Raw genomic sequence first — 26,547 nt, 5'->3', positions numbered from 1 at the left:
TGTAAACTGAAAATTTTATTGTGACATGGGAGTTGCAAAATCAAGATTTGAATGGGAACTTGTATCGCATTAACCTGAAAGATCTCCTTTACATAAATCTTCTGGTACCTTTCTTTGATTAGGTACATAAAACTTCTTATGAAGGTAAAAATCTCCTTGTGAATTCAGTTTAAATCAGTTGATTAGATTTTGTTTAAAATGATTTGTCACGTCCGTGCTTCTGGCTATTTTGTCAGTAGACTTTGTTCTCAGATATGTTGGTCACCACTGTTTGGATTTTTCATGTTGCCATCAGCGTCATGCAATGAAAAGATCTGATTTAAAGAAAGTTAATTAAAAATTTTCTCTGCATTGTATTACCTCTTGTGTATATTGTATTTATCTAGTATATTTAGGCTTTCACCATATCACAGAATTTGAAGAGCACTTTATATTGTGTGTATCAAGTTTATATTGTGTGTATCAAGCATTTTGTAGTTTAATACATGCATTTTTCTTACGTTGTATCCCAGTTCCGTATTGTGCTGTTTTGTTTGTTTAATTTTATTTTGATATTAAAGAAACTTGTCTCAAGTAGGATGACATGTGCAAGAAATATACTCAAATATTTGGATATATCATGGTATATATGAATTCAAATAATATTGTTTAAGTGCCCACTGTTGCTCACCTATAACAAAGTAATCAAAGTGCTACTTTTACCTAGGAAACTGACTATGGAATCTTTTAAGTTTGAAGCGTTTAAGGAGTTGAGTCACTGTTAAAGTCACTGTTAAGCAAAATTTTAAGACATGCAGAACCATTACATAGAGTAAGGTCTCACATAGAGTACAGTCTCTATAAGAAATTTATATTTTATTATTTTCATGAAATTTTGGATTTACCTCCCTTTAATATGGAAGTACTTAGAAAGTAGACTATTTATTTTGATTTCAGTATAATTTTGAGTTTTACAGTTGAATTTAATAGATGTTTGGCAACCAGGATAGCAAAATCAAAACTTAAAAATACCTCGGATGAAAATCTAGCATGTATTAAGCACTAAGAATACAAACAAGTGTAAATGATCTATTGCCAAAGTTTCGAACAAGTTAGATAACTTGACCAAAATCTAATTAATGCCTTGAGTTACTGGAAAAAATTCAGTTCTCAAGAATAGATACATGTATGAAAGCAGTTTTATTCTAAAGTCCAAATTCTAGTAGAACACAGTAGCTTTTAGTTTGGTTCCGACACAGAAGGATTTTTATTAGATGTGAAACAGGTCTATAGAAATAATGCTCAGTGAGTTTCTGTAAGTATGTGTGAAAAATTCTGTCTGTAGACCATCCATTGCTATTCTCTACATTTTTGTGGCTTAAACCGGAAATGCAGATATACAAAGCTTTCCTTTATTGTCCCCTGCCTTTTTCGAAGAGAAAAAAGGGGACATTATCATAGAAATAGGCTGCGTCCTAACGTCTGTCCATCCGTCACACTTCATCTCCTGTCCGTAACTCTTCCAGCCATGAAGGGATTTTGAAATAACTTTGCACAAATTTTTCCCATAATGAGACGACATGTCATGCCCAAGACCAAGACCACTAGCTCCAAGGTCAAGGTCAAATTTAGAGGTCAAAGGTTAATAGTGTCTGTTTCATGTCTGGTCTATAACTCTGCCATTCATCAAGGGATTTTGAAATTAGTTGGCACAGATATTCCCCGTAATGATTTGATGTGTCATGCACAAGACTCAGACCCCTAGCTCAAAGGTCAAGGTCACACTTAGAGGTCAAAGGTTAACATGGTCTGTTTCTTGACTGGTCCATAACCCTGCCATTCATCAAGGGATTTTAAAATTACATGGCACAAATCTGCCCCATAATAAGTTGATGTGTCATGGGCAAGAGCCAGACCCTTGGCTCCAAGGTCAAGTTCACACTTGGATGTCACTGGTTTAGAGCATCAGTTTCATGTCCAGTCCTTAACTCTACCATTCATCAAGGGATTTAAAATCCACTTGGCGCAAATGTTCCCCATAATGAGATGAGGTGTCATGTGCAAGACGGGTGTTAGCATTTGAAAGCATTCACCAATTATAGATTTCCAGACATTTTCAAACTACATAACGTCTTCATGAATTATATGATGTATAGTTATGATTTATAAACATTGTTAGTATGTTGCCTTATTACTTAGATGATGTTGTATTGGCATGCAATATGTTTTGTGAAAAATGTCCCTAGGCGGGGGACATTGGTAACTCTGTTACAAATTCTTGTTTTGTTTTTTTTTCCTTCCAACTATCCTTAAAGAAAGTAATTAAAAGTACATGTGTTTCAGTAAATGCAGTATAAAGCTGAAATTGTTGATGTCTATTGAAATAGTGTAATCGACTATCAAGAAAATTAATCTAGTTGATTTTTAAAAAAAAAGTGATACATGAAAGCTAACTGTCCTATACATTTTCTAACTGGATTGCAGGAAATAAGATATATATAAACTTATATTTGTATACCATCAGATGTACAGCATTTGTATTTATATGTTTAATATTTTACCAGTGCAATGTCAACAACAAAATCAGTACTCACTTGAAAGTCAGGCCACAGAAAATTTTTCCCATTTAGTGTAATTCTATGGAGATAAAGAAAAAGATGGTCCAAGCTTTATTATTTTTTTTATCTGTAGGGGACGGTGATCTATATGATCTTCAAAAGGTTTCTGTTTGTTTTGTTTAGATGTTACAAATGTAACAGACCAGCACTGTTAATTTAGAAAGGACAGCACGAAGCTACAAACCAATAGGTTGCCAGTTTGATCACCAGAAGTTATAAACCTTGAGTTTAGAGAACAGATTTGTTATTACAGGATTGATTGATCGTTTCTAAGCTAAAAGCTTTGAATTGACCAATGGCAAAGCCGTACTCTGTGACTGGTCTCCAAACTAGTAGTAAAACTTCAGAGCCAGGTGAACTGAATGTTCATTGTTACAATTCTGACTAATGTCTCCTTCACATCTGATTCATGTCCCTGACAGGAAGTTGTTGGTCACTTGTGGAGAAATTTTAGTACTGTAGCAAAATCCAGAAACACTGATCAAGTTTACTGACTGCTGTTGGTGAAAATGTTGAATTGAACCCATGTCAAAAAAATATAAAAAAAAAAATAAAAAATTAGCAGTGATGATTTAGTACTGATTTTGTTTGTTGCCGAGGTACTGTGTTATAGCTTATCAATAATTGCATGAATGAATGTATGACACAGCATGTATATATCTGTATTTCACTGACACTTAATACAGCTCCCCCAGATCGTTCCAGACAGTTGCATTTGTTCTCACAACTTGTCCGCTTTCCAACAACTTGTTAGCATTAAAGATCAGTTACAGGCTGTTGGCAGAGGAAGATGCTCAGTATCAGAAGGTCAAAAGATCAAGTTGGGAGTGCATGTTATGTTATTTTTTTTTTGTGTTGTTTAAAAAACAATGCATGTTTAAGGGGAAAATGCATCTGTCTGCAGAATTGAAGGGAGATGTGTTTGCCTGCTTAAATATACCACTGGAGTCATCATAGTCCTGTAACCTTATAAAATTGTGGTAATACCTTATTATACATACTAAAACACTTAACTCTCTGTCCAATACAAAATTGGTAATAAATGTTACATTGATAGATCTCCCATACGTATGTTGACATATTAGGTGGTGGACCCATAGTGACAATCAGAAAATTCTGTTACTTATACAATTTTGGTATTCTTTGGAACAGAAAGTCATAGGCTCAGTTATGTAAACATCTGGAAAATGCCAAACATAATAACACAGGAATTCCCAATGGCCATTATGGGTCCACTACCTTTCATATTTTTAGAATCACTATGATTATATCCTTGCATATGACTGATGCACCCAGTTGGGCCGCACAATGTTTGGTTTTCCAAGCTAAGTACATTCCGGAACAAATAGTTTATACTAAATTTAATTTCGCTTGATTTGTGATGATAGCTTCAAGTTTATTTGAACCACTCTTGAGTCTGCTTCCTGGAAAAACCAATTCTGGTGTCATGAGAAGGCATGGTCGTGATCCTAGTGGGGCTTGAATTTAACGAGTCCAACTTTAGGATACAAAAAGGAAACATATTTTTTGAGTTGACCCCAAACATTCTAAGTTAGGTTGCATTATATTCCGGTTGTTGAGAGTAATAGAATTTAAAATGTATGTGATACACCAGGGTCTGGACTTGGTTTCATGTTTGGAGACCAGTCTGAAAATGAGACATTCCAATTGGTCAGTTTCAAAATTGAAACAGTCAAGTAAGTTGCTGGAGTGGTTTTCAGTCACAGCTTTAAGACCTAGTCTTTAATGATCGTGGATACAAGTTTATAAGCCATTATCTTGTGTAAACTTCCAGGCTCCCAGCCAGCATCGACCCAGCAGACTCAGAGTAAGCCGCCCCCAATGCAGTTCAAGCCTCAGGATGAGACAGAGAGAAGGATCATGGAAATACTGAGTAACACTGCTAACATGCAACGCGGACAGTCTCCCTCTCTCGCCACATCTGCACAGTCAACTGCAACAACACAAAGCCCAGCAGTGAGTGAATTCTATAAAGTATCTAAATACTGTGATTTTTATGCCCCCTGCATCTACTGATGTGGGAGGCATATATAGAGATTGTCCTGTCCGTCCGTTCGTTTGTTCGTCCGTCCGAACGAGGTTAACCAAATGGGACCGTTTCGTCTAGCATCAATACCCCTTACTAGAATGACTTGATACTAATGCAGATGTAACCTGTGACCATTCCTCATCTTCACACATCACCTGACCTCAGTTTGACCTTTACCTCGTTTTGGACTTGGGTTGCTTTGTATCGACAAGGATGCCACCGGGGGCATCAAGCATTTATTGAACGCAGCTCCTTGTTTTGGAAGAGAAATCGGCTTTCCCAGTCGATGTTTGGGAGTTTACAGCCATAAACATATATTTTAAAGATAACATTTTCTGTCTGGACTTACACTACTGAAAGTACTTTAGTCAGATTTCAAAATTCAGTGGTATAAGATAAAAAAAGGTGTACTGGAAAAACAACAACTATATCAAAAACTAAAAAAACATGTTGATCAGTGTTTAATTGAATACAATAATTGCACGACACATCAGTACATGAAGTTCTCCAGCAAACATATTGTGTAGAAGGGATTGAGGTTCTTTAGTTGATCTGTTTGTTTACATTTGTTTTAGACTGTTGCCAATGGGAGTGTTCCCCAAGCAGTTGAAGGTCAGCAAGTCACCTTGACCTCTCAGAGTCAACAGACTACCTTGACATCTCAGGGTCAACAAGCAACTTTGACCTCGCAGCTTGCAACACAAGCTGGTCAGATTCCAAGCCCTGGTGTGCCGCCATCAAAGGTAAACAAGATTTTGCTTAATATATTGGTGAATTTGTTTTGTCTTTTGGGGGGAAAATCTGAAGAAATTATGTATTTTGTGATTGAAAATTCAGTACTTTGTGTTTTAAAGCTTTAAAATATTACACCAGTTAAAAGTCATGTTATAACAGTTTTTACTGGTGTAACTGGATGATTTATTTATTGGGTGTTTTTTTGTACAATATAACCTATTTCTGTGGCCCCACAAACATTTACTCATTTCAGTAACTTTGTGAATTTATTCTGTCTCAAATTCCATTAAAATTAGAGGCAAACAATTTAATGTTTTCTCAGTAGACATAAAATACTTGATTATTATGTCTCCCCCAGGAGACATATTGTTTTTGCCCTGTCCGTCCGTCCTTCCGTCCGTCTGTCCGTCCGTCCATCCGTACGTCACACTTCATTTCCGAGCAATAACTGGAGAACCATTTGACCTAGAACCTTCAAACTTCATAGGGTTGTAGGGCTGCTGGAGTAGACGACCCCTATTGTTTTTGGGGTCACTCCATCAAAGGTCAAGGTCACAGGGGCCTGAACATTGAAAACCATTTCCGATCAATAACTAGAGAACCACTTGACCCAGAATGTTGAAACTTCATAGGATGATTGATCATGAAGAGTAGATGACCCCTATTGATTTTGGGGTCACTTCGTCAAAGGTCAAGGTCACAGGGGCCTGAACATTGAAAACCATTTCCGATCAATAACTAGAGAACCACTTGACCCAGAATGTTGAAACTTCATAGGATGATTGGGCATGAAGAGTAGATGACCCCTATTGATTTTGGGGTCACTCCATCAAAGGTCAAGGTCACAGGGGCCTGAACATTGAAAACCATTTTCAATCAATAACTAGAGAACCACCTGACACAGAATGTTGAAACTTCATAGGATGATTGATCATAAGGAGTAGACGACCCCTATTGTTTTTGGGGTCACTCCGTCAAAGGTCAAGGTCACAGGGGCCTGAACATTGAAAACCATTTCTGATCAATAACTAGAAAACCACTTGACCCAGAATGTTGAAACTTCATAGGATGATTGTACATGCAAAGTAGATGACCCCTATCGATTTTGGGGTCACTCCATTAAAGGTCAAGGTCACAGGGGCCTGAACATTGAAAACCATTTCCGGTCAGTAACTTGAGAACCACTTGACCCAGAATGTTGAAACTTTATAGGATGATTGATCATAAAGAGTAGATGACCCCTAACGATTTTGGGGTCACTCTGTGAAAGATCAAGGTCACAGGGGCCCGAACATTGAAAACCATTTCCGGTCAGTAACTTGAGAACCACTTGACCCAGAATGATGAAACTTCGTAGGATTATTGGTCATGCAGAGTAGATGAACCCCAACGATTTAAGGGTCACTCTGTTAAAGGTCAAGGCCACAGGGGCCTGAACATGGAAAACCATTTCCAATCAATAACTTGAGAACCTCTCGACCCATAATGTTGAAACTTCATAGGATGATTGTTCATGCAGAGTAAATGACCCTTATTGTTTTTGGGGTCACTCCGTTAAAGGTCAAGGTCACAGGGGCCTGAACATTGATAACCAGTTCCGATCAATAACTTGAGAACCACTTGACCCAGAATGTTGAAACTTCATAGGATGATTGAACATGAAGAGTAGATGACCCCTATTGATTTTGGAGTCAGTCTATTAAAGGTCAAGGTCACAGTGGCCTGTTCATGTAAAATCATTTTTTGGAAATAACTTGAGAACCACTTGACCTACAATGTCGAAACTTAATAGGATGATTGGACATGCAGAGTAGATGACCCCTATTTATTTTGTGGTCACTTGATCAAATGTCAAGGTCACAGGAGCCTGAACAGTGACTTGAGAACCACTAGGCCACTAGTGTTGAAATTTAGCAGGATGACTGGACATGCCAAGTAGATGATCCCTATTGCAGCCAACCATCAGTGTCTCTTTGACTTTCGCTCCTGACCCCTATTGACTTCGTGCCTATAGGACTTTGCATTGGGGGAGACATGCGCTTTTTTACAAAAGCATTTTCTAGTTACTCAATCATTCTTGCTCATTTGAAGATTTTGTTTGTAGACTCCACCAGCTCAAGGCAGATTGACTCCTGGACAGGGTGGGAGGCTCACGCCAGGTTCTCAGGGTAGACTTACTCCAGTCCAGCAAGGTAGACTTACACCTGGATCTCAGGGAAGACTTACACCTGGCTCGCAGGGTCGATTAACACCAGGTCAGTCGGGCACCTCAGCAGTTCCATCTCCAGGTCAGCCAGTACAATCACCATTAAGTCAACCTTCTCCATCTTCAGATCAAAGTGCCATACAGCAGTCATTATCAGGTCAGAGTCCCTCAGCTGTACCAGCTGTGTCAGCTTCTTCCCCAAGAGGTTCCAGCCAGCAGTTGAATTTGAATATTTCTACTATGACTGCAACAAATCCAGCTACACAGTCAGTTAATGCTGGGCCACAGTTGGTAACAAGTCAACAAGAAGGTCAAGTGTCAGGATCTCAGCAGGTTCTCACATTTCAGCCAACTTCAGCACCACCAGGTCATCTTGCCAGTCAGACAGTCTCAGGTTCTAGTCAGTCTTCATCATTTCAAGGTCAAAATTTAGTGTCATCAGCATCTACATCACAAGGTCACATTCCAGTATTAGGTCAGGATCATCCTCTTCCTGGGCCAGGAAGTCGGACAGCACCGGTACCAAGCTCTGTGCAGGTGAGGTCAGTGCAAGGTCAGCCTGCAATGGTTACAGGTCTCCAAGGGCAACATCCAGCATTGCATGGTCAGGTTGTAGGTCACCCTCAGAGACCAGCATTGTCAAGTCCCGAACAACAACTACGCCATCCTGCCTTTCCTGGCCAGCAAGCCAGATTCCCACGGCTGCCACCGGGACTTGCCCAGTACCCTGCTCACATCAGACACCTAATGCAACAGAGAGGAGAGACACCCCAGTTTCCCCCAGGTTTTCTTCCTTTTGATGCCTTGCCAGGCCAGCCAAGAGTTAGACCACCTATGCAGCCTCACTGGAGGGCTCCAGAAGCAACAAGTGCACCTGCAAGAAGATCACCAAGACCAGCTGGTCCTAATCTTGGACAAATTCCTAGAATGAGCATGCAACCTAATCCTAACTTTCCTCAGGAACTTATGACAGGTGTTGGACCTACTCCTGTCAGTAAAGAACAAATGATTGGACAGCAGATGCAGGAATCATCTGCTGCCCCAGCAAGATCTAGTCCAACTGTTACTCAACCTCATTTACCAGAAACCACTTCATCAAGTACTGTAAGTATTACAACCACAGCAGCTAGTGTTCCCAATATTGCTGTGTCTAGTTCAGCACCCACATTGAGTGCTCCAGTGACATCAGTTCAAGAAGCAGAAAAAGACAGTAGTCAGTCTCAGATGTTAGAGCAGTCTGGAGGATTTCAGAGTATGCCAGTAGATCAGGTTTCAGAAATGACGTCAAATACTTCGTCATCTAATAGTGAAGCAACAGTTACAGCTATGACAGATGCACAAAGCGGGAGTAGTTCAAAGAGTCTGCCAGAGACAAATAGTCCAAAAGTAGACATAAAGCAGGAAGAAACAATTGACACTTCTGGGCAAGAGATGGAAAAAGACTCAAATGAAAAACAAACTGAATGTTCAGATGGAATTCATTGTGGCACTCCACCTCCTACTGGGGAATGTAATGATGGAATTCACTGTGGCACTCCCCCTCCTCAAGAATGTACAGATGGAATGCATTGTGGCACACCACCTCCAACTGGAAAATGTGCAGATGGAATGCATTGTGGCACTCCCCCTCCTCAAGAATGTACAGATGGAATACATTGTGGCACTCCTCCTCCTCAAGAATGTACAGATGGAATGCATTGTGGCACTCCACCTCCTCAAGAATGTACGGATGGAATTCATTGTGGCACTCCCCCTCCTCAAGAATGTACAGATGGAATACATTGTGGCACTCCCCCTCCTCAAGAATGTACAGATGGAATGCATTGTGGCACCCCACCTCCAACTGAAAAATGTGCAGATGGAATTCATTGTGGTACTCCACCACCTCAAGAATGTACAGATGGAATGCATTGTGGCACACCACCTCCTCAAGAATGTACAGATGGAATACATTGTGGCACTCCACCTCCAACTGGGGAATGTACAGATGGCATGCATTGTGGCACACCACCTCCATCTGGGGAATGTACAGATGGGCTTCATTGTGGTACACCACCTCCTCAAGAATGTTCAGATGGAATGCATTGTGGCACTCCACCGCCAACTGGGGAATGTGCAGATGGAATTCATTGTGGCACTCCACCTCCAACTGGGGTATGTGCAGATGGAATACATTGTGGCACTCCACCTCCAACTGGGGAATGTGCAGATGGGCTTCATTGTGGTACACCACCTCCTCAAGAATGTACAGATGGAATGCATTGTGGCACTCCACCTCCAACTGGGCAATGTACAGATGGGCAACATTGTGGCACACCACCACCAACTGGGCAATGTGCAGATGGAATGCATTGTGGTACTCCACCTCCATCTGGGGAATGTGCAGATGGAATTCATTGTGGCACTCCACCTCCATCTGGGCAATGTCCAGATGGAATGCATTGTGGCACTCCACCTCCATCTGGGGAATGTGCAGATGGAATTCATTGTGGCACTCCACCTCCATCTGGGCAATGTGCAGATGGAATGCATTGTGGCACTCCACCTCCATCTGGGCAATGTACAGATGGAATGCATTGTGGCAATCCACCTCCAACTGGGCAATGTACAGATGGGCTTCATTGTGGCACTCCACCGCCAAGTGGGGAATGTACGGATGGTCTACATTGTGGTACACCCCCACCAACACAAGATGAGCAGTCATCAAATGGTGAAAACAATTCTACTAATCAATCTGAACCCCTCTCTGTTGTTACAACTAGTCAGGATGTTCCTCCACCTCCATTACAATCCTCTCTTCTCTCACCACAGCAAATAGCAGTGCATGCGGATCATCCATACATCACCGTATCTTCCAATCCCCCAGCATTGAAACCTACACCAGTTGTAGCCACATTTACGTCAGCTGTATCTTCCAATCCCCCAGCATTGAAACCTACACCAGTTGTAGCCACATTTACATCAACTAATCCTGTCACAATTGCCCAGTCACCTCAGATTACAACCTTGTCTACAGCCTCGACAACAATTATTTCTTCTGAAATCAGTGCCTTTGTCAATCCAGTAGTCTCAAGAAAATCCCCCGAGAGTGATACTAAAAGCATACTTTCACAAACTTCTTCATCTGAGAGTTCCAGTCATGTAACCGTTTTATCAAACACTCCAGTAACAGATATCGAAAAATCAAATGCAATAAAGCAGGAACAAAGTTTTCCCATTGGTACATCAGACATATCAGCAGATACTAGTATTCCAAAGGAACCACCAGCAAAAGAGGTACTGACTACGGTAGAAACGAAGTCAGAACCTACAGCACAATCTACTGACATAGAACACATGCAGCAGGCATATCAAGGTCAGCAGCAGTTAGAACACTTGGGTAGTGTTCCCATAGCAACAGTGAAAGATGATAATTCAGACCATAATTCCACAACTGTACCTACTCAACCATTAGAGACTGTTGATGTTTCTAAATCAGATGGGTTACCAAAAGTTAATATTTCGACTATTTCGGTTTCAGGACCCCAGTATTCATTGCCACAGACAACAGAAATGATTGCAGAATTAAAGACATCAACTCCAGAAAATCTTCCTGCTTTAGCATCAGCATCAACAGCACCCGTCAGTACAGCTTCCAAGCCTGCTGAACCACTGACAGCACCAGCTGCAGAGATGGGCCCAACCTTGACAACTGTGCCTAGACCACAACATTTTGGACCTCTGCCAACAATATCATCAGATCCCTTGCAGAGGCCACCAAATATTTCACAAAGCTTTCCCCACCCTATTTCTTCACAAGGTGGGAGATTGCCACTTGTTCAAGATCAGCAGCAGCCAACAGTCTCTAATGTGTCACATCCATCAGCTGTTCCAGATTTAAGGCAGAGGTTTCCAAGTCCTGAAGCATTTGCCCTTGCAGGGCGTGGAGTTTTTCGGCCAGGCATTGGTCAGGTGAGACCAGGCCAGCCAGAGTTTATGGCACAACTCCAGCAACAACAAGCAATGAATCATCCAGAGTTTAGGAACAGAGCACCTGGGCAGGATCCAAGAATATCTCAAGCTGCACATGAGAGAATGGTACGACCTGGACTGGATCAAAGTTTGAGACAAAGAATGCCAGGAGCCAGACCATCAGGTCCAATGCCAGGATTTCCAGGGCTTGAACAAAGGTTACCACTTCCTTCTGAGGGACGTGGCCAAGATTCAAGGTACTTTCTGCAGGATCCGAGGTATTCTATGCCAGGCAGTCAGGAACAGAGATACTTCATGCAGGATCCTAGACACCCATTTGCAGGCCAGATGGGTTTGAGACATCCATTCTTCCAACAGAGGCCAGGTATGCCACCAATGCAAAGAGGGCAGTTTCCTGAACATGTTTTACAACAGCAGGCTCAGCAGCGACCACCTTTACCTGGAATGACTGGGCAAGGACACCGAGCGCCTGAGTCGACACTTCCAGTTACAACTGAACAAGAGGCAGTTGTGAAGATGGAACCAGGTATTAAACAGGAGCCTGGTGTAAAACAGGAACCCAAAGGTTATGAAGATGCTCAAGCATTTCATCAGGCAAGCACTGTGGGAACAGAGGGAAAAGTAGTGCCTCAGCAAAGCCCTCGGCCAAAATCTCAAACACCACCTTCTGCAGGAGGTCACTCTGTTCATTCAGGGAGTAACAGATCAACCCCTTTATCTAGACCACCTAGTGTTCAGCGCCAGTCTCCTGGTGCATCAACTGGAAGTCAGAGGAACTCGCCTGCTCAAGCTCAGTCTCCAGGGCACTCCTTTACAGTCCCATCTCCAGGTCACTCAATTCCAGCACAGTCTCCAAGTCACATGACTACAGTCCAGTCACCAAGTCAGATAAATGCAGCTCAGTCACCAGGTCACTCAAATGTGTCTGCATCTCAAAATGACCTTCAACTTCCATCTGTATCAGCCACTTTTGCTGCAGCAGGGATGATGCGACTTGGTGAAATGGCAGATTCTCCACAGCAACCATACCATCCAATGACAAGACATACTGTGCCAAGTTCATCTGGTTCAGGTCCGGCATTTTCTTCAGTGTCGTCTATTGTGCAAGCAGTCTCAACAGTTTCATTTCCACCTATTCAGGGTCAAGCAGTTTCATCACAGTGTACAACTCCCACTGAAGTGTCTTTACCTCCGAGTACTTACGTAAAGACTGAAGGTGTTGGGGCATCGCTAATTGGTTCATCTGCTTCTACACAGACTCCTGTTCATAGTCGCCCAGCCCCAACAATACCTCAGGCAGGTCAGGGGTCGGTACCACAGCCAATGCCAACAAACCAGACTGCATCAGGACCTCATACTGTGTCATCAGCTTCCCATGGTCCAGCTGCTGGTCAAAGACCTTCACCCCAGCAGTCACCACAGCAAGGACCTCAAGGGCCACCAGGAGCTCACGGTGCACCTGGAGGACCGAGGATGTATGGACAGACTACAGCAACAGCACCAGCCTCCACAGCTCCTCATGCAACTAGAGCACGTGGCCCCAGACAGCAGCAGTCACATGCTCAGCAACCAAGATACACACTTCCAAGTAACCTTCCTCCACATCTCGCTGGAATGTTGTCGATGAATATGAGACCAAACAAGTCTATGTACCCCCAGTCACAGGAACGCCCTGTGGGTCCTATGCATATGAGATTTCCTCCAGGTCATCCTATGTCAATGCCTCCTACAGCACCACGAGGATTCCCAATGCCAAGTGGACATATTCCGGCAGAAGCCATGACAACATCTTCTGGCATGCAGCAAATGTCGCCGACGGCAAGACACCCAGGTATGATGCAACATCCAGGAATGGCAGGTATGAGACTTCCTGGTATGAGACCAGGAGTACCTATGGGGCATCCAATGTCTCAGATGCATCCTGGGCAGATGTCACCAACTAGTCCCCATCCAGGGGTTCCACAGATGCATATGTCCACATCTGGTATGGTAATGATGGGACCACCAGGAGTGCCCCATATGTCTGTAGCACAACTGAATACAGAGTTGCCCTCACCAACACACCGACCAGGTGCACCACCTACACCAGGCTCTGTACCATCGACACCATCACCTACTCCAGCTTCATATCCTCATGGTGTCTTGCCGCCAAATTCAGCAGCAGTCTCAACTGCTCCAGGATTCCCTGGAGAGGTTCCCAGTAGACCACAGTTCCCATTTCATAGAATGCCTGGTTCCCAAAGGATGCAGTTTGATCCCAGAATGCAAATGGATCCCAGAATGCAAATGGATCCCAGAATGCAATTTGACCCAAATGTAAGGCAAGGCTCAGAAGAAAGGCAGCAGCCACCTGGAATGGGTCCCAGATTTCCTCCAGGATTTCAGTTTCCTGGTATGCCACATGGTAAACCAGGCAATTCTCATGAGCCAAATACAAGCCATGGTCAGTTGGAAGAAGCGATGAGGAGACTGGTACCAGGTCCGTTCCCACATGGAGTTATGACTTCAGCCCAAGGTGGACCTGCTAGGAGTGTTGCCCAGGCTCAAAGTGCTGCCTCAACTCCAAGTCCTGTTAGTACAGTCAAGCAAGAACCATCTGGTAATTATTATGATTTCTTTACTTGACATGAATTTTGTATATGTACAGGTTTCTTTACATGTTACCTTTGAACATTGACATTTTTTACATAATTAGTATACAATTGTTTTAGTTCATACATGTAAAAAATAACATACAATTCAAGTTTAGAAGCTAAGTTGTGTTTTTGTTACTTTTCTTACTGTTGAATGTTAAATGCTATGTTAAAGCACTCTTTCAGTAAATGTTACGATCCAGCTAGACTGCCGACACCTTTGCAGTTCTTAGTCAGTTATAAAATGTAGCAGATATTCATATAAATATGCAGTAAAATTTCATGCAAATTTAATTAAACTTTTACTGTACAGAATTGCCAGCGCATCTGGATCAACAAATGGCAAGTCAGAACGCTCTCTTGAAGAAGCTACTTGCAAAGAGCAATGCTGCCGCTGCAGCAGCTGCTGCTGGACACATCACACCACAATCGGACAATTCGGAGGTACAGTGAAGAATTACACTTGTTTTATTATAGTCTGTTAAATGGTTAATTCTTTGAAAGCATGAAGATAGATACAAATTTATTTCGGGAAATAGGATTTGTGCTTTATTAACTGTAAATTTTACCAGTCAACTCAGTTTAAAATGATAGAGAGACTGCTATATCAAATAAAAGCTTGATATTTATAGTTGCTTACACTGTTGTATATTGGGTAGTTTTAGTGAAGGCTTTATTTAGTGAGTTCAGGGTTGGCAGCCTTACTTGCAGTGTTAAGAATTTACAAAATATGCGTTTCCCCGCCCGCTTAGCTCAGTAGGTAGAGCGTTGGTCTACGGATCGCGGGGTCGTGAGTTCGATCCTCGGGCGGGGCATATGTTCTCCGTGACTATTTGATAAACGACATTGTGTCTGAAATCATTAGTCCTCCACCTCTGATTCATGTGGGGAAGTTGGCAGTTACTTGCGGAGATCAGGTTAGTACTGGTACAGAATCCAGGAACACTGGTTAGGTTAACTGCCCGCCGTTACATGACTGAAATACTGTTGAAAAACGGAGTTAAACCCAAAAAAACAAACAAACAAAATATGCATTTGTTTCATGACATGTTGCTTCTTAATATTCAAAAATATTTCGAAATTTAGAGTGTTACTGTTCTTCAGTAAAGGCAAAATTAAATCCAGTGCACATATTACTGAATGTACAGTATGGTGAATCTTGAACTACCCATGATAGATTTTTTGGACCTGGGTTCTTAGTATTAATAAGTAGCAGGACAAATTGTAAAATACAGAAAAACGTGATGGTCCTGGTGAATAGATGATTAAGAGTGATTGGAATGTAAGTACATTCTACTCATTTTACAGGATTCTAATGAATTTCCTAACATTCAGTTGACCCCAGAACAACAGCGTCAACTTGAGGAGATTGAGAAGATGCCATTGACTACGCAGCGCCCCGTGTCTGAGTCTGGACTTTTGCTCGATACCAATGATCCAGATATTGGTAAGTGTTTTTGTCAGTACTAGGTTGTACTAAGCCAGCTGGATTTGCTTAGAGTAGCCTTGAAGTTTCATAAAAGGCTTCTGATATATATATATATCTTAAAAGTTGACTTCAAATTACTTACCCTCCACTGTTGGAGATTGAAAACTGAAAAAGGCGTAGAATTCTTCATGTGAGGAAGCTGCCCAGTTGGCATATGAAAGGTTGGTGTCTTTACCCTATGCCTGCACGTGCCCAAAGTAAAGCTTGGAGGGGCACCTGTAGTCTAACTGCACCATTAATAGCCAGAAAGTTGTCACATGACCTGCATTGTGTGACATGAAACCAACCAAACAACTTAATTGTTTAATTTCAAGTTTCAGAGTTTGCAATACATATATTGTTTCGACCTGGAAGGTATTAAAAGATAGCATGTAACAGTTTTTGTTGATCTCAAAATGTACCTTGTTTCAGAAGCCAAGAAAATGGAGTTTGAGAGACGAAGGAAGGAAATGGAAGATGCTCGTAGAGAAAAGAGGAAAAATACAGATGGAACACCGAGAAAAAGAAAGAAGAAGAAAGAGATGTTGGAACAGGAAAAACTGCAAGCGTTGCAAGCTGCTCAAGGGCAAGGTCAGCTTCTCAGTCCTTTCGATCCTCAAAATCTTGACAGAGGTCCAGGGTTAGATAGCCTTCCGCCAGGACTGATGTCCCCAGAAAAGGAGAAGAAGAAGAGAAGTAGGAAAGGGAAGAAGGATAAGGTGGCACCGGAAGGGGGCCCGGACAATGTGGATATTATCATGGAGAATTTCAACCAACAGCTGAAGCAGTTAGCACCGGTTCCTTTGATGGAACCAGATGTTGGTCACTCATACACAATTTGTTCTCTGGCTGGCTCGGCAGCAGATGTTAATGGTAAGTGGCAAGTGGTATTAAGCAATTTCCGATAAAAGTTTCTTGTTTATCTCAACGGCATTGTGCAAAAGGTCATACAGCTTTGTCTCTCAAATGGGCTCAAACTACTCAACGTGTGAAGTTATTTCATATGTTGAAGCCATCAAGCTTGCCAGTGGTACTTAAATGTTTGCCCATACCTGAAACGATACTGGTGTGGCATCTAGCACATTATGGTAAAACTTCCATTACAAATATTTTAACATGTTGAGATCACAGACCATTATTTTTAGATAACAAAAAATAATAATACACTAAGGTACTATTGAAGATGTTTACTTGTTTTGATTTCGTAGTTGTGAAATGTGATTGATTTCATTGATCTTAAAAAAACAAAATGAAAATTGCTGAAACAATTATTGTTTCTGCACAATAAAAATGGCAGCCATGATATGTTTTGTGTTCATTCAGGGGAGAGTACTCTAGTTGGAGCATTTGGAAAGACAAAGATGGCTGATGAAATGACAGATTTCTATGAGGAACTCTTGCTTGGTAAAATCTCGCCCACTGTGCTGGCCAGAGAAATAGCAGAAAAGCGTAAACAAGCAAATGAATCAAAACCTGATCTTGCAGGTAATGTGTGACCTCCTTTTCCTAATGTTTACATGGTCAGTATGTTTACCGTACTTCCAGACCACCAAATCAAGTGTATTTAAAGCAGGGGAAAAGTTGACATTGAACAATACAGGTGGCTGAGTGCTTAAGATTGAGAACTTAAATCACTTGTCCAACATTGCTGTTGGTTGTGGGTTCAAGCATTGTTCAGCTGGCATTCAGAAGTTTGATGTTTCTACCCAGATGCCTGCTTATGTATGAAACAAGGCCAGAAGTCATCCTCCAGGAGTACTTTCATAATATGCTTAACTGTACCCATTTGACTTAACCCCAGCACAATAAACATAAACAGTTTGACTAAAGTATTTTCATATAGAAATTTGACATGTTTATAAAAAACAAGTTTGACCCAGTAAAATAATTTAGGAACTTTTGTATAATGTTAGCTCTGATTAAGATCAAATCAAAACAGAAATATCAGTTTGTATGTATTTACTTTGATGGTTTTTAACTGAAACTTTGGTATGTTTTTTCTATAGATTTAAAGATATGCAGTCTGAATTTATTCATTTTTCTTTCTTTTTTTTTTTGTTGATGCAATAATGATTCTTGTTTGCCTAAATAAACAGGTTTAACTGAAGATCAGAAACGGTACCGTATGATGATGGACAGCATTCAGAATGAAGGTCAGAGGTCATCGCCACCTTTTGGTTTGTCAGGGCTTGGACCAGCACGGGGTGCTGTACCAGTACTTCCTCCACCACCTAGGGTAGGGCCAAGGAGTAGAATTCCTAAGTGAGTTGGATATGTAATGCTCGTATTGGCCATTTTTGGAAGCAGAGTTTGTTGTGTGTTGTATCTTTGAAAATATGTTTATTATTTGGTTTTCTGAAATTGGAATGGTGCAGACAGAATTTGAAAGCATTCTGATTATCTGAATAAAGGGGGAAGTAAGAGTTTTGCAAAAAAAAAAAATATGATGTGCATAAAAGAAAATGACATGTTCTTTATCAGTAGAAAACTGTGTCTTCATTGCTTCCTCATACTGTAAAATCATTTAATTTCATGGGCATGAAATTTTGTGGTTTTGGTCAAAATGAATTCATGGATTTCAACTTTTGAACATAAAATGAATGGGAATTTTACTTGTTCGTTGGGATTAAATTTCGTGGATTGACATAACCACGAAATCCACGAAAATTAGTCACCCACAAATATTAATGATTTCACAGTTTATGAAAAATAATTGCTTTTGCTTCCAGGGCATCAGGTAGCCCAGAATCTGTGATATCATCATCCTCGCCGGAAGCTGGGTTTGGTGAGGAAGAGAAAACAGATTTCCCAATGCTACGTCCAATAGAACCTGCGGCACAGGATGAGGAAACCCGAACCTCCCCCACTGTACCGCTGTTGCAACCAGTGCCCATCAAGTTCCCGCCATTTTTGGTCAAACAGGAGAACCAGACTGGATTAGAGGTTTCCCAGGCTGACGTAAAAGCTCCGCTAAATGTTCAAATCCCCGCCCAGAAAGGAAAACAGGAGCTGGACTCTGCATTATCTGCCCTTGCAGGCAAGGAGAACCGTGACATTGACCCCATGACTGGACTTGCAAGGTCATCAAAGGATGCTGCAGCAGACGCAGAAGTTTCTGTAACCTTGACCTTGTCAGCCAAGGCAGCAGAAGATATTGGTGGTGTTTTGTCTGCTATTGCTGATCTACTGAAGATTGCAGCGCCGCCAACATACGAGGAGAGTCGAAGTCCATCACCAGAACAGTTCAAATCCAACCTAAAACGTAAGTGAAAATACAAATTTTTGGATAGGCTTACCAGAAGTATAGTTCTGATTTAATTATGTATTATCAAGTTGATGGTTTAAATGGATTTGCCTGATTGAAAGCACCTGAAAAGATAATTTTGTATATTTACTGAAATTTATATGAGGATCTAGGACAGCTGGCTGATTATTTCCATCTTAGAATTGAAACGGTTTATTCTCAGAACATTTGTGCATTGATATTTCTAAATGTGAACTTCATTGTTGAAAAATGTGTTGCAGATAAAGAGGAAGCATTAAAGATTCATTCCCTCTACAAGTCAAAGCAGACGTACTGCCGTCACTGTGAAGTGGCATTTGTTAATGCTGGTATAAGGAAGAAAAAGTCAGAAATACCACTTCTGACAAGGGAAGAAATGGTAGGCTGAAATTGTTGTATATATTTCATTCTAAATATTCCTTTACATGACCTAGCTCATCTATGGACACAGAGATTGAGAGCTTTCATAGAAAATGTTTAGTGTTTCTTTACACATTTTTGGTACAGCAATCATTGTCTTCATTAATACATTCTTTATAAATCCAGGCATGAAAGCTAATTATCACTTTTAGTTATGGATGCATGAGCTTTCCATTCATAATGTGCTGAAAATGTGCTCCGTCTATTCATCTGTCTGTTTGTCCATCTGCTTGAATTTTGTCTGGCACATCTCAAAAAGTATTTGACCTAGAATCATCAAACATCTTATGTATGTTATGCAGCATGTGAAGTTGTGCATATAGGTTTTTGTTTGAGATTTCATTCGGCCACACCAGAGTTATAGCACTTGATTTCTAAAGCAAAAAATATGCATAAAGGACTTAAGTTGCATATGTCTCAAAAAGTATTTGACCTAGAGTCATTAAATCTGAGAGGATTTGTTATTCAGCCTGTGTAGTTACACACCTGGGTTCTGTTTAGGATTTCACCCAGCAAGACTGGAGTTGAATGTGCATAAAGGGCCTAACAGTTGTGTCACACTTTTCTACAAAAGTACTTAACTCAGAGCCGTGAAACTATATAGGAATGTAATACAGCATGAGAAGTTTTGCACCAGGGGTTTATGTATTGAGGACCTAAAAGTTTGTGTAGTTTGTATCTGTGCAACACAAAGTATTTGATTGCAGTCCTGAAATATTATAAGGATGTTGTTCAGCATGTGAAGATGTGCACCTGTGATTTTATTTGAGATTATATGAAAGTTTACATAGTTTTGCATTATCAACAAGGAACAAATGACTGTATAGTGACAGTAAGTGAGGGCATTAGTGACCTCTGGAAACAAACGTCTTGTTTACTCTAGTTTGTAGTTGATGGGATGGGTCATGTTTTTGGTAATTTTTCCTGAAAGAGATTAAATACACCTAATATACACAGTTACATGGAATCAGTTTGGTTGAAACAGTCTAAATTTAAATATAATGGTCACTTTAAACAGATATTTCTGATAAAGCTGCTTTGTATTCAGAGTAGGAAAACTTGGAAAAGACACTACATTGTATTTATAATTTAATTTTTTTGTGTTTAGGAGGCAGAAGGAGACATGATGACATTTTGTAGTAGGAACTGTTTCGCCAACTTTACTCTCACACGGCAAATGACGTATAAACCAGACTTGCAGGACCTCGATCAAAATAGTCAGCATTCCCTTTTTGCACCTCATAGAGGTAAGAACTTGGATTTAGATATACTTTTGTTTAATACCTCATCTTCCATTTATCATACTAACTCACCCAAGAATAATAATGTCATGTTACATAACCACTTAACAGGGTGGTTATGGTTATATAATTTTGATGTAAGTCGGCCTATTTTGTATGAAGTGATCTATTAATACGTTAAAGAGTTGTTTGCTTAATTTTGAGAAATTAACCACTGACAGTACAAATACAAATGTATATTCCAAAATTTCAAGCAGATTTTATGAAATTATTGGAATGTACCAGCATATTTGATAATACATTTAAATATTGAAACCTATATTGCCAGTTTCAAAGAAAGACAGATTTGTAATTTACTTGTTTAATGTTTAATGTTTCTGTTTCTTAGAACTAGTTTGTGATGTTAGTTACCATTTGTGAATAAATTATGTGAAACCATTGCTTCTAGTTTGATAAACATGTATATATCTACAGTAAAACATTTATGTCATACTCTTCTTTTGAATATTTTATGTAGAACAAGGATTACTTAGTCCAAGGGATTTAACTCCATCATCCAGTACTACAGCAACGCCCTCAATCACACCCTCTCCAGGTATGGGGATGGACTCGATGGACACCACGCCCATAAAGTCTGGACCTCCGACACCACAGTTAGGCAGTCCTACCATGATGAGAGGTCGACCAGAGTTAGGCAAACGTCCATATAGAAGAAGCAGCAGCTTCACAGAGCCAAAGGTAAACTTGTGAATAAACTTGTGTTGGCTTCATATAAAGGAAATATTCTGTCAGCTTGTTATATAGTAAATACATGGAAATTGTATGAAACTTTATCAAGTGAATGTATGTGGAGAGCCATACATTGTATGTCTTTTAAGAATGAAGAATCTGCATTATGTGATTTCATTCTTTGTATTAGTTTCTGTACATTAGTTTATTTCTGAGTTTCAAAACTAATAAAATTATGCAGATAATCTGCTTTATCAGTTAAAAAAATTTGAGAACTGAAAAGAAGACGTTGAAGATAAAAATTATTTATTGAAGTCCTGGAAATCTTTCTTTCAGGTGCCACTTGTAAAAAAATGGAAAGATATACGATACAAGAGATTCGATGTGAACATGTTCCCTGAGGTGTATACAAGTATGAAGAAAGATGAAGATGAAAATCTGGTAAGATACCATTTGAATATTGTCTGAATGTTCAGTGTGCCAGCAGTGGTACTGAATATAAATAAAGGAATAAGTACTTGGTTATTTATTCAGATACATTACTTTCTGCCACCAAAAGTTGGAAAGTCACTGAAAGACCTTAATTTTCGCCGGTATGAATAAAATGTAATATATATTGAAGGCTGTCCAGGTGGCTTGTGATAGGTCTGTGGTATTACCCAGCTGCCAGCCTTTGTTCGAAATGAAGTCCTTGGGGCCCCATGTGGTTCTGGAAGTCCTTGGAGCCCCATGTGGTTCTGGGACGATCTTTATATGAAAAGAATTGGAACCACTGCCTTACCCTTGCATGATCGTAAGAGGCGACTAATAGGGTCTTAACACTTGGTTTTGCAGTAACTCTGTGATTCAAGCAGGTATGCAAATTTTGATTCCATACCTCATCTTTTTATTTTGATGTAAATGAGATGTGGAACCAAAATTTGTAGTCCTGTTTGGCGCCATATAACCTATACTGTGTTGGTGCGCTGTAAAACTCAAGTAAATAAGTCCTTGGGTTTTCCTGGAGTTTTACTCAATGATTAAGCTGACCTTACAAAAAAAATATATTCCACATTAAGAAGGCTTATTGTTTTTGCCCTTTCTTGACCTGTAAAATGCAAGGAGGGGTAAAGATTTTCCCTTTTTTTATCTAAAATCCTGTTTGTCAAACTTGTTTCAACATTTTGCGAAAGTTGCATGTTAAAAAAAAAGAATTTGAAGGTGACATTGTATGAAGTTTTGGAAAATGGTTTTGAATTATTTTGAAGTGTCTATATGTACAAATCTAAACATGTTTTTGTAGCTATGGCAGAGCTATTCATTGGCATTGAGACATGACAAGGAAAAAATGAAGGACACAAGGATCTGTGAGTTCTGTCTCGAGCATAGTGACGCTGACTCAAATGGAGCAGGAAGGTTGGTTTTGTACAGAATATATCCTTGACATTTCGTTTTGGTTGACACTCAAGTCTGAGCAATTTATGCTTCTGATAAGCTTATTAGCTTAAACATTAGGTGAACAAAGCCGTAGTTAAAGTTCCATTGTGCTTTTGATTTATGTTAAATGCAGAAAAAGCAGCTAACCAAATAGAGAATATGCACAGTTACATGACTAAAAAGGCACTATTTTCAGTGTTGTATTATGAATTTACATTGTCAGAGCCATTGGGAAAATTAATAAAAATTTGATGGATTTAATAACACTTTCTGCATTGAACTATGTTAATCAAATAATCAAATTGTATGACAAATATATTGGAGTAATTACCAAAAGTAGGAAATAAGAAAATACGTTTTATGTTCATTGCAAAAAATGTGGCAGCCAAATCATAACCAACACTATTAGAAAGCTTTTCTCGGGTAAATAAAAAGGAATAGCCAGATGAATTTCAGTGACATTTAATCATTTCAGGTTACTCAACATGGATATTGACAAGTGGGCACATCTTAACTGTGCTCTGTGGTCCCAGGAGGTATACGAGACACTAAATGGAGCCCTGATGAATGTACAACAGGCATACAAACGAAGTATAAAGCAGAAATGTGTTGTATGCATCAAAGCTGGAGCGTCCCTCAGCTGCTTCAAACAACGATGTAATAATATCTACCATGTAGCTTGTGCCCGGCTTGTTGGCTGTATCTTCTTTGAAGATAAGGTGATTTTTTTTTCTGTTCAGATCAAATCTGTTTTTTGAAAGAGTTGAGATCATGTATGATTTTACTTACTTAAAATTGGCCATGGTCCAGGCGTTAAACCCATATTTGAATTAAAGAAAAAGTATTTGAACATAGAGATGATTACATAGATAAGATTATGTACCTTTTCTATTTCCAGACCATTCTCTGCCCGCCACACACTCCAAAAGGTGTACAGCTTGAACAGGTGCTCAAGTCTCTGGTGGTTCATCGTAGAGTATACATCAACAGGGACGAGGATGCTCAAGTTGCCAAGTAAGTTTTTATGTTAAAATTTCATCTTTAATCATTAATTATCATACTTTACATAAGTGGCATGCTTATGAGATTATTTAAGAAAACACAATACTTTTCTGAAAAACTGGATGTTTTCTATGCTGTCTCCGAATTCTTGGAGAAGATTGAGAATCACTTGCCTCTCTCTGCTTTAAATTCAAAACCTCGGGATGTGGCATTATTCCATATAAGGAAGCTATCCAACTGACTTATGGAAGGTTGGTGGTTTTACCCAGTTGCCTTGCAAATGCATGAAGTAATGCCCGGAGAGGCATCCGGGGTCTCCCTCCAACATCAAAAGTTGAAAAGATGCCACATGACATATCATTGTGTTGAAGTGATGTTAAAACCAACATAAACAAAAAGCAAACTTGAAGTTGGATGGTAAAGGAACCAGGCTATATTTTCTGTTTATAGTACATTTTATGATGACTATGTATGTTTGTAGCATGCTTCTTCAAGAGGATGGTCAGCACACATTACGTCTTGGGTCTATGGTTTTGCACTCTATTGGTCAATTACTACCTCACCAGATGGCTAGTGGCAAGTACAACACCAGGGATCATATCTATCCAGTAAGTTATTCGGTAGAAGAACTGATTTAAATACTCCTTCATATCTTGAATGGAAAAACAAAGCTGTATTAGAGAAACCGGCTGAAGCTTGACAGATTCCTCTGTTACATAGTTGTGTGTTTCATATCATTTAATTTATTACAGATCATCTTGATTATAACAATCTTCCATTGGTAGAATGTTCCGATGGATATAACTGGCTTGAGGATAACTGTTCCGGCAGTAACAAGGCTCTGCCAAGTTACAGCAAAACAGTTACCTGAGAGCCAAATATTTCCATCCACATCTTCAACTAGTGACAGATTCTTTTTCTTGCATGCCGTATTCTTTTACTGAGAGAAGATGTGAAGTAAAACGTACACTTCTTTTAAACAATATTTTCTTATAGTAGCTTGTGAATTTACTTCTTCTTTCATAAATTACAGCATGCGAGTCATCTTACATCCCAGGGTGTTAGATGAATTTTTTTAGCACCTACAAAAACGGGGGAAATCCTGTCTTACATGAAAGAATACATTTCACAAAGTGACACTAACTGAAACATGACTGATTAGTTTACTAGATAACTGCCTGCTATATGGGCAGCAGTCACTCGGTATCATTAAAAGGATCTGAATGAAAGGATAGAATCTTTTAACAATGGCACAAAAGCTATGTACAGTAGGTTGCAGTCCTTTGATGAAAAATCAAAACAAAATTTTTTTTAGGTTGGCTTCAAGGCATCAAGGTTTTATTGGAGTATGCGGCAGCTTTACAAGCGTAGTCGATATATCTGTAGTATACATGACAACGAAGGTCAGCCAGAGTTTGTTGTCAAGGTCGTAGAGGAAGGTCAGGAAGATTTTGTTACAAAACATACATCATGTGCAGGGGTCTGGCGCAGTATATTAGAACCACTGGAGAAACTTCGTAGAGATGCAGATCTTGTGAAAGTATTCCCAACCTTCACTACAGGAGAAGAGCTGTACGGGCTTACAGATCCAAATATTGTCAGATTGGTTGAATCTGTAAGTTATTTACTTGAAAATTTAATACTGTGAAATATTTTAATTTTGTGGGCACATGGTTCACAGGGATATGAAATTGTGGATTTCAGGTTTAGAACATGAAATATGTGGGAATTATCACTTGTTTGTTGGGATTCAGCTACAGAATTCACAAAAATTAGTCTCCAGTGAATATTTATGACTTTGCAGTATTTGAAATATATGATATACGAATGTATCATATTTCTTTGTTTGCTCAGTCAATTACTGGATAGGTCATACAGTGAAACTTACTAATGAATGGTCAGTGAAATTTTATTCCAAGCCTATGGTATAGAACTGAAAATACAGATGCTTCCAATATTTCATGGTTAAAGTAATAGTTGAAAAATGATAATTTATCTACTTTATAAGAATTGATACTGGTATTTCTTAATAATTTGACATACTTAAGTTTTTACACTGAACAACATAATTCCTTACTCAATGAATATTTTTCTCATGGACTAATTTTCTGTCATATGTATCATAAACCTGATACAATGTTTGTAATTATTGCAGCTTCCTGGTACAGATCTACTTAGAGATTATGTGTTCAAGTTTGGCCGACGACAGTTAATAGATCTTCCACTCACAATTAATCCATCAGGTTGTGCAAGATCAGAGCCAAAACTGCGAACACACTTCAAAAAGTAAGGACATATATATTCTTACAGATTAGAAAGGGCTTGTACCATTTTAAAAATTCGATAAATGGTTCTTTAAGAGTTTGATGAATATTATCCATTTGTTGTCCATTTCCATTTTGTTAAAGGTAGATTTCACTGATTTTTAGTGTTGTGAAAAATACTGTCATAAGATTTTGATATTAAGCAAGCTAATGGTACTACAAGTAAGATTTGCGGAAAAAGTTTTCCCTGTCAAAGTGATTTGGGTCTGATATTGTGAAATGATTGTTTTGCTTTTATAAATACTGATCTTTATAATTTTACTGAACTGAGGTGTAAAAATTTAGAAATTTCATACCTTAAAGTTTGGTAATGCCATTTTGTCAGTCACTTGCCTAATTGAGAAGAAAAGATACATTTGTTGTCAATTATAGTGGTCAGTAATGAATGACATATGAGCCATGCCATGGGAAAACCAACATAGTGAGTATTAGCGACAGCTAATGGATCCAGACCAGTGCGCAAGTTCGCAG

The 26,547-nt window shown here is 39.6% G+C and overlaps 1 protein-coding gene across 12 annotated transcripts in view; it reads left to right on the top strand.

Moving 5' to 3' along the window:
- LOC123560649 (histone-lysine N-methyltransferase 2C-like) overlaps window positions 1-26,547 on the top strand; it is a 108,055-nt gene that overhangs the window by 72,856 nt on the left and 8,652 nt on the right. For 9 of the 12 annotated variants that reach the window (XM_053553333.1, XM_053553340.1, XM_053553332.1 and 6 more), the window contains 19 exons: window positions 4,393-4,574; window positions 5,223-5,390; window positions 7,487-14,159; window positions 14,507-14,637; window positions 15,502-15,640; window positions 16,094-16,534; window positions 16,985-17,146; window positions 17,758-17,923; window positions 18,391-18,923; window positions 19,187-19,323; window positions 20,473-20,611; window positions 21,123-21,343; window positions 21,671-21,775; window positions 22,617-22,729; window positions 23,226-23,469; window positions 23,649-23,764; window positions 24,234-24,360; window positions 25,068-25,367; window positions 25,908-26,038. In XM_053553333.1, the coding sequence (XP_053409308.1) occupies window positions 4,393-4,574; window positions 5,223-5,390; window positions 7,487-14,159; window positions 14,507-14,637; window positions 15,502-15,640; window positions 16,094-16,534; window positions 16,985-17,146; window positions 17,758-17,923; window positions 18,391-18,923; window positions 19,187-19,323; window positions 20,473-20,611; window positions 21,123-21,343; window positions 21,671-21,775; window positions 22,617-22,729; window positions 23,226-23,469; window positions 23,649-23,764; window positions 24,234-24,360; window positions 25,068-25,367; window positions 25,908-26,038 (10,228 nt within the window). The remainder of the gene's footprint in view (window positions 1-4,392; window positions 4,575-5,222; window positions 5,391-7,486; window positions 14,160-14,506; window positions 14,638-15,501; window positions 15,641-16,093; window positions 16,535-16,984; window positions 17,147-17,757; window positions 17,924-18,390; window positions 18,924-19,186; window positions 19,324-20,472; window positions 20,612-21,122; window positions 21,344-21,670; window positions 21,776-22,616; window positions 22,730-23,225; window positions 23,470-23,648; window positions 23,765-24,233; window positions 24,361-25,067; window positions 25,368-25,907; window positions 26,039-26,547) is intronic. The other 3 variants (XM_053553336.1, XM_053553335.1, XM_053553331.1) reach the window with 3 other exon arrangements.

This window comes from Mercenaria mercenaria, chromosome 10, assembly GCF_021730395.1.
Source record: "Mercenaria mercenaria strain notata chromosome 10, MADL_Memer_1, whole genome shotgun sequence".
NCBI classification, from domain to species: domain Eukaryota; kingdom Metazoa; phylum Mollusca; class Bivalvia; order Venerida; family Veneridae; genus Mercenaria; species Mercenaria mercenaria.
Note: the sequence above shows the minus strand (reverse complement) of the source record. Positions and strands in the feature narration are given on the sequence as shown.